Source organism: Solanum pennellii, chromosome 9 (assembly GCF_001406875.1).
Source record: "Solanum pennellii chromosome 9, SPENNV200".
Classification (NCBI taxonomy): domain Eukaryota; kingdom Viridiplantae; phylum Streptophyta; class Magnoliopsida; order Solanales; family Solanaceae; genus Solanum; species Solanum pennellii.
The window spans coordinates 77,711,191-77,719,399 of record NC_028645.1 but is presented as its reverse complement, the minus strand read 5'-3'; the positions used below and the strand labels follow the sequence as shown (position 1 = coordinate 77,719,399).

At 34.2% G+C, this 8,209-nt stretch overlaps 1 protein-coding gene across 3 annotated transcripts; it reads right to left on the bottom strand.

Annotated features, from left to right (window-relative positions):
• Positions 1-772: 772 nt before the first annotated feature.
• LOC107031484 (tubby-like F-box protein 3) lies at positions 773-6,266 on the bottom strand. 3 transcript variants are annotated; one of them, XM_015232884.2, is made up of 7 exons: positions 5,907-6,265; positions 5,265-5,783; positions 2,610-2,697; positions 2,273-2,402; positions 2,015-2,194; positions 1,206-1,685; positions 773-1,111 (listed from the first exon to the last, which is right to left on the bottom strand). In XM_015232884.2, exons 2-6 carry the CDS (start codon positions 5,586-5,588, stop codon positions 1,217-1,219), a joined length of 1,191 nt encoding a protein of 396 aa, XP_015088370.1. In that variant the 5' UTR covers positions 5,589-5,783; positions 5,907-6,265; the 3' UTR covers positions 773-1,111; positions 1,206-1,216. The 3 variants fall into 3 exon arrangements, with proteins under 3 accessions (XP_015088370.1, XP_015088371.1, XP_015088369.1); XM_015232885.2 differs by having other exon boundaries at positions 773-1,125; positions 5,265-6,266; XM_015232883.2 differs by having other exon boundaries at positions 5,265-6,265.
• Between the last annotated feature and the right edge of the window lie 1,943 nt (positions 6,267-8,209).

Below are 8,209 nucleotides of genomic sequence, written 5' to 3'. Positions count from 1 at the left end.
AATAAATGGTTTTAGTAATACATTCTTCAACAATAGAATGTATTACTAATATAAGCTTTAGTTATGCATATGTTAGAAATGTATACCAAACAGAGTATTACTAATATATCAAACTAATGCAAGCATCATTTTCTCTAATAACGACCCCTTAAAACTCTTGGGCGTGTCTTCAAACATTAATCGATCATCATCTCCACCTACGTTAATCAATACTATGCTGCATGTAATTCAACCATCACCAAGACAATCGCATCACGATGAAAAAGTATTCTAAATTACCTCTTACTAATTGAACCCAAATCTTTAACTTCATCATATCTATATACATATCCTTAATAGCAATAATATGATTTTTCTTTTTTTACATTTGACTATGTATATAATTTTAGATGGTGATACAATAGTGACAGCAAATTGTTGAACCACAATGGTGGATTTGCAGTTTGGTCTCTTAGTGCTCCACAGAGACCCACTTCGATATCCTATTAATTGGTTTTGTTCAGCAATAGACCCATTTTAATTTATTGCACTTGTCAATAGCCATATAAATAATTGCACATTACTAACCCTAATAGCAAGGGTATTCCACTAAAACAGTAACTTGAAGTCGGAGATATCGATGCCATAACAAAAATCACCAGTCGATTCCCAAACTACACGTTACTCAAACCCACTCTAAAGGAGAAGATGTCCATACGTCTAGCCTGTTGGGCTGACATTGGTCTTTTATCTCTACGCGGAGTTCGCGTCTCATTCAAAAATTCAATGGTTATAAAAACAAAATGAGACGATATAGTTTTGTACTATATGAGAGAACATAAAAATTTAGAAATTTAAGTACATCTCACACAGGAGATATAGGTGCAATATGTATTACAGTTCAACATTGTGCTAATAGAAATACTTAAGTTGGATGAACCAAACTGTAGAAACATCCTTGTCTATTTACAAAAAACCAAGAAACGGAAGGTCCAAGAGCATGAAGAACGGGTGATTAATCCTCAATAACAAACATACCTACTGCAATTTAACTGAGCGTTAGTTCAGTAACCAACGTAAATAGGGTTAGTGCAATCTCCCAATCCAAACACCTCAGTACTTCTTGCAGAACCTGCACGATTCAGTCTACCGATCATTACAGAAATGAGAGATTGTACATACATCAAATGATGTTTTTTTCGAGGAGAAGGTTACAGCAGAAGCACCTGTTATCTCATCATTCGCAGGCGATTTTGGTGTCAAAGCTACTGAGGCAGATAGCAAATGCCTGAAATGCAGAGATAGGATACTGATAGTCCATGGTGAACAAATCCTCTCCCACTTTCCCAAATTGGAGAATAACATTCTCATTTTCCTGTCCAGCTCCATCCCCAAGAGAAGCAACTAGCTGAAAGTTTTTTACAGAAGCGACCGTCACCCGGCCATTGAAGTTAAGACACCAGCATTGGAGTTGTTCATGCCACCTAGGAGCTTTGTTCTTCAAAGTTAGAACTTCATCTTTTGGACTTGGTAAAGGCCCGGATGAGAAATTATCCACGCGAGTTGATTTTGATCTAAAAAAGTGGAGGGAGGGGAAGGAATCTACATTCACTGGAACAAATTCTGTTTGCGTAGGGGCTAAACCCCCAGGTTCAATAGAAGAAGCCGGAATCGCGTCCATGATACACAGCATCCTCCTGGGCCCCCTGACACCCAAAAAAAACAATTTATTTCAATTGGCAAGTAAAAGACAGGTAAACAACCACCCTTTCTTCAATCAGTAAGAAAAGTAGCCATTATGTTTTCAACCTCTAAAAGTGTAATATTCTTATGACACCAAAAACTTATTAAATTAATCTTGACATTTACTTTTTGGTATGAACTGGCGCTAACTTTTACGTTCTTTTAATAAGAGCTAATTGGATTTTATGGACAACTGAAGAATGAACAATGCCAGCCAGTTAGGCATGCAGGGAGTATTTCCTTTATTGGATATTCCTGTAGATAAAAGCACACAAAAGGAACGATCTCTTACCTAGCCCCCAGGACATTCAACTCATATGAGATGTGAGCTACAGGATAGTTGCCAGTGGGTATTCTTGGAGAGACTTGTTTCATCCCAACAAACCTAGTAGAGCGACATTTACTGACTTTAGCTCCTGCATTGGATGGTTGTGCATCATAGACAGTGAACTTGGTCCCCAAGAAGTTGGATCTGTTACAAAGTTCAGCAAGGAGAAAGCAGTCAGCAAGATGACTATAAAGTAACAAATAACGTACTACGGCGACAAACCTCAGCTTCCCAATGTAGGTGCTGCTACCCTTGGAAGCAACTTCGGCATTTAAAGAAATGATGTAATCTGTGTATGTTGGCCTTTTACACTTCCGAGCAGCAAGAAGGAACTTACCGTCATCGTTAGCAACTGTATGAAAAGCCAAGTAGTGAAGGTAAGTGCAATATCATTTAGCATGAATCATATAAGCAATGAAATCCTATATAGGTGCAGGTATAGAAAAGGAAGCCTACGATGATCTGATTGTACCAAATGAAGCACTGAAAAGGAAAGTACAAGAAGGGTGCTTAATACACCTAGAAAGAAAAAATGAAAATGAAAGAAATGCTTATTCACCTTCATTTAAATTAAGGAAGAGGTGATATGTCTGTGAGCTGCGGTTCCTTCTGATGAAACATTGAACAAGTTTGTCTCTTGGACCAGGCTGCAGGAAGAGGAGAAAGAGATCATTCAGTGTGATTTGCAAGCAGATAAAGATTGTTCTAGTTTGCATACTTTAACTGGGAAAAGGGAAATAGGTACACGGGAATGTAAATGTTAGAGAACAATATATAACAACATAAATAAATCGTGTGCAGCAACTGGTTTTGTTCCATCAGCTCAAAGTGGTATGAGCAACAAATACACGTAAAATATAGCTTAGATGATAACTCTATAACAGCTTGAAAAAGTAAAACTGTTCAGTAGTAATTCCAACAGACAGTTGCTAGCAGTCTTAGCAAAATATCATTCCAAAAGGTTTTTTGTAGGTTGACAGAATTTTTCAGTCCTTGGTATATATAAAGCATATACTGAGCATATTGTATTAATAAGCTACAATCATCTCTCTTCATGACTGTTGCAATAATTGTTCCGTCTGTTTGTTCTCTATCTCCCTACTACCCTCCCCACTTTCGAGTGCATTGAATGCATATTCAGTCAATAGTTATTATTTACCAAAGTTAAATGTTGTAGAACACAGGACCTTTCCAAATGCCGCTAAAGTTCCAGTTGGAGTTACTCTCGCACAAATTAAACAACAACCCTGCCTTAAGTAGAGAATGTCTGCAACACTACTTCAGCAGAATCTTCACTCAAGTGCATAAATGCAGTAGGTTGCAGGTCTATAGTTGTTTATGGTCATAAAACATGTCGCAAACATTTATCATGAGTGAAGCATACCATAATAATATCTTGAATGTGCTACAGAGTAATCTAATGGGAACATGAATATTAAACTTAATGAGAATGTAATAAAGGTCAAAGATCTCCCATCTCTTGCTGTAAATAAGGATTTAATAGAACTACAAGCATACAGACTACAGAGGTTTGCTATATGGTTCAAACTAAGTTATCTCCCATCTCTTGCTGTGAATAAAGATCTGCAGGTGTACCAACTACTGAGAATTTATGAGGTTTGCTATTTGGTTCAAACTAAGTTATGGTTGCTCGAAATAGCTATTTGCTTTGACATTTCAACTAGAGTACCCACCCCTTCTAAAAAGAAGAGTATAGTTTTGCTCTTTGTAACTTTCTTTGATGAGGCCTGAGGAAAGTATGATCGAGCTACGCCCCACTAAGGAGGTGCAAGAGGTTGATTATAGGAGGTACGAGGAGAGGTAGGCCAAAAAAGTATTGGGGAGAGGTGATTAGACTGAGCATGATATAACTTCAGGTTACCGAGGACATAACGTTAAATAGAATGATGCGGAAGACGCATACTAGGGTAAAAGATTAGAAGTGGAGTGTTGTCTTGTTTTTTCGCGGGTTTAGGCTTGTTGGTATTTGTTGTTGTACTAGTCATATTATTTTAGTTTTTGCTTTTGATATCTATTGTCATCGGTTATAGCTGTGTTTCAATTATCACATTATTTTGTTCTTGTAGGCTTTCCACCGCTTTCCTTGTTATGTTTTTTACATTGTTTTCTTCTTCTTTGTACTTGAATTTGCTACACTTGAGCCGAGAGTCTTTTGGAAACATATTCTACCCTTCCTAGACCCCTTTTTGTGGTATTTCAGCAAGTATGTTGTTGTTGTAACTTTTGTACTTGCATTAATTCAGTATGCTTTACAACAACAACATACTCAATGAAATTCCACTAAGTGGGGTCTGAGGAGAGTAGAGAGTACACACACCTTTCCACTACGTCATGGAGGTGGAGAGGCTATGTCCGACTACTCAAATATATCAAATCCATGTAAAAGAAGAAGAAACCAATGAAGAACATAATTGTTAAAAAGAAAACAATGTAAAGTCAATAAGACAAATATAATAATAACCAAAAAAGAGTGATAATTGAAACAAAGTAAACAACATTGACAAAAACTACAAGGGTACGACAAGTACCACAACAGACCATAGCAAGTCTAAACCTTCGCATGAAAAGACAACATTTAACCCCGACTAACCTTCTACCCTACACATGACTTCTACTCCTCCTTATATAGAGTCACGTACTCGGTAATATGAAGATGCACCATATCCTATCTAATCATCTCTACCCAATACTTTTTCAACCTACCTATAATCTTCTACGTGCCCCCTACCACCAGCCTCCAGCACCTTCTCATTAGGGCGTCAATGTACCTCCTATGAACATGCCCAGAAACATCCCAGATACAAATCATCAACATTTCTAGCTACAACTTTGACAATCACTTGAAAAAAAAAAGGAAATGAGAAAAAAAGAGTAAAGAGGACCCTGGGGTAAATCAATGGGCATCAACAAAGAAGAACATGGGAATGGAAGGGAGGAGCAAGGGTACTAGAGATTTGCTACAAAATCCGAAGTACAACTATGTTTGATATTTTTTTAAAACTATCACTATACATAGTATTTTAAAACTATCACTAAAAATGGTAATTAGAGGGTTGACATTTATTAGAAAAACAAATGCTTATCTAACAGCAATAGTAGATATAACATCAACTATAAAGTTCATCCCCAACAAGAATGTAAAGGCATACATACACTGCAACACTAATAGTTTAGTAAAAAACAAGAGACAAACCTGCTTCAAGGAGATTGGGAACGTCAATTTTCCGCTAACTTCAGGTGTTTTAACAATCTCTTTCATAATTTCCCTCCAACTCCTGCAAACACCAGCGCACGCCACAACATTTTTCCTTGGACGCCAATCAGAGTCCGACTCCTCAATCCTCATCAGCACATCTCTCAATAGCTCAGGCGGCATGTTGGCCCAACAACTTTGCCTCAACGCATCGACAGTCACGGTACAATCCTGAACCACCCTATGTGACCTGGAGCGAAATCCTTTCCGAGAAATGCTCCCAAACTCATCCTTCATGTCCTGAATCATACTCTTAAAGGACATGCTACCACCTAAACCTCAACAGATAATAAACTATACAACACCCAATGCAACCTAATTCACCTTTACAAGAACCAATTTTTTATGGGAATTTTGCACCAAACCCAAAATCCTCCAGCACCTAGTACCCAGATCCCGTTTCTTGATAAACCCCAGAAATAAAGTCAGTTCTCTGTTGATAACCAGCCATCTGCAAAGCTAAAGATCCAATCTTTGACAGTAAAAATCAAATCTTTGATTAAAAAAAGCTACAATCTTGAATAAAATAGAGAAACCCTAGCAGTCATACACCGAACAACAAACAAGATAAGAGAAACCCACCAAAATGTCCTTCCAAATGATGAAATTAAACACACCCAAGCAGCAATTCTACATACAAAACTCAATCTACACCATCAATTCAAGATTTGAGAAAAAGGACTGATCCATGATCAGCAGCTATACAGATCTAGAAACCTGTTATGAGATACATTGAATGTACATAGAAACATACAGCTGAAATGGGTCCTAGAGTTTCATGTCTGAACATCATTTGGGATTAGAGAACTTTGGCAGGAAGGCATGTATAGGAGTAGATAGAGAGAATTTAGGGGTTAGGGTTGGTAGGTTTTGATGAAAAAAAAAAGAGCAAATTTTTCTTTAGTATTTGGGCTTCATAGTGACAGCAAGTGTTGTTGGTATTATGTGCTGTGGCCTTTTGTCTCATATAGGCATAGAGTCCTCTTTGGGTGGGACACATATACTACTAGAAATGTCTATATCACTCTAGAAGATTCAAGTTATATATACTTACAGTGTAAATTGAAAGATATTTAGACGTAATAAATTAATAAATATTTAGACGTAATAGACAAGAAAAAATATAGTAATTTTAGAAATACTTTTTAGGATTGATACATGAAGTATCTTATGATATTTATGTGATTCTCAAGAAGTATTTTAAGTTTTATTTTATATATATACTTGTCGTTTAAGATCTTGACTTTATTAATAGAAAAATTTTCTACCAAAAAAATATATAATATCACGAGTTTTTTTATTTAATTACATAAGTTTTATTTAGTACATATATGATATATATACTTGTAATATTTTAGGTTTTTTTAACGTATTCTTGTCGTTTAAGATCTTGACTTTATTAATAGAAAAATTTTCTACCAAAAAAATGTATAATATGACGAGGTTTTTTTTAATTACACAAGTATTTAGTATATATATATATATATACACTTGTATATCAATTTGAATGTACTTGAATGTCATATGTATAGTATTGTATATATAATCCTATACACCTACGTATACTAATTTTTTTTTCAAATATACTATGATGTTCATATAGTGAAATTCACCACACAAATAATTATTTTCACCTTCAAATCATTATAATCATTACTGTAAACCATCACAGCTATAACAAACTTGGTTATAGCAATACTCAAATCATTTTCATTGAAAAAAAGAAAGAAAAATAAAGTTCATTAGAATTTGGATATATCTCTTTTTATAGCAAATGAATCAGTAAAATTTGATAGTCACAATACTATTATTTTATGAGGTACTTTCAAACTCTTTTGAAGGAAAAAAAAATTACAACAATTTGCTTTGATACAATAGAGAGAGAAAGGAAACAAAAGGATGTTACTATAAAAAAAATTAAAATGATGTATGAAATCAACTTAAGATAAATGTGGCTATTATGACAACAATTGGAGTTTTATGACGATAATTTTTTTCTGTATTAAAAGAATTAGGGTTCAAAGTCCAAAAAACGAATTAACAATTATTGTTATTAACTAAAAGTATCTTTAAAGTCCAAATCAAGTATGTAATTTTAAGAGTATACATAATGACTCGGGTGATAACATCACATAAAATAAATTAATGAAGCTTTAAATTTTGGATCCGTTGTCATCTTAATCTTTATAATTTGAAGTCTCAAAATATTAATTCTTTGATTAACAATTTGTTTGACAACTTATAAAAAAGACTTTTATTTCAGATCTTTTAAGATAAACACTCGTAACTTTAAAAAGATGTCGTCAATAAAATTATGAATTGTGGCGGAATCAAGTTGTTTTTTATATTCAGAAATTACACTATGTAGCTAACTATTACATTGATGGTTGGAATTCTACGACAAAGCTATATATGATTTGAGCTGTATATACTTGCAAAGTAAACTGATAGATATTTAAACGTTCAGAGATGAGAAAGAATGTAGTAATCGATAAATGCTTAAATGGTTGATGCATAAAATATCTTGCGTTTACACAATATTCTGAGGATGCACTTTCTGTTTTTCTTTTTTTGGAAAAATTACTTGACTGAGTGTCTTTTAATAAATAATTACTGATTTTAGCGATATTTTTTACTTATTACCACTTATAGCAATACTATTTTAAATATGCAATATGTATTAAAAGTGAACTAAGTATGCAATATACATTTATTATAAGTGCTTTTAAAAATACGTTATGCTTGTTTGGTAAGTAGTTGACACATAGTATTATAAATGTATTATCCATCAATACGTGAATAATAAATTGTTCTTAGTAATATATATTAAAATTGTATTATAAATGTATTAAAAGTGACCAAGTAAAAAAAACTATTATTACAAT

Excerpts from the sequence above, each read along its gene's own strand:
- LOC107031484 (XM_015232885.2), bottom strand. The coding sequence starts at position 5,588 with ATGTCCTTTAAGAGTATGATTCAGGACATGAAGGATGAGTTTGGGAGC. Across the intron at positions 2,698-5,264 it reads TCCCAATCTCCTTGAAGCAG|CCTGGTCCAAGAGACAAACT; the intron begins GTTTGTCTCTTG and ends CTCTTCCTGCAG. Across the intron at positions 2,195-2,272 it reads ACCTACATTGGGAAGCTGAG|ATCCAACTTCTTGGGGACCA; the intron begins GTTTGTCGCCGT and ends ACTTTGTAACAG.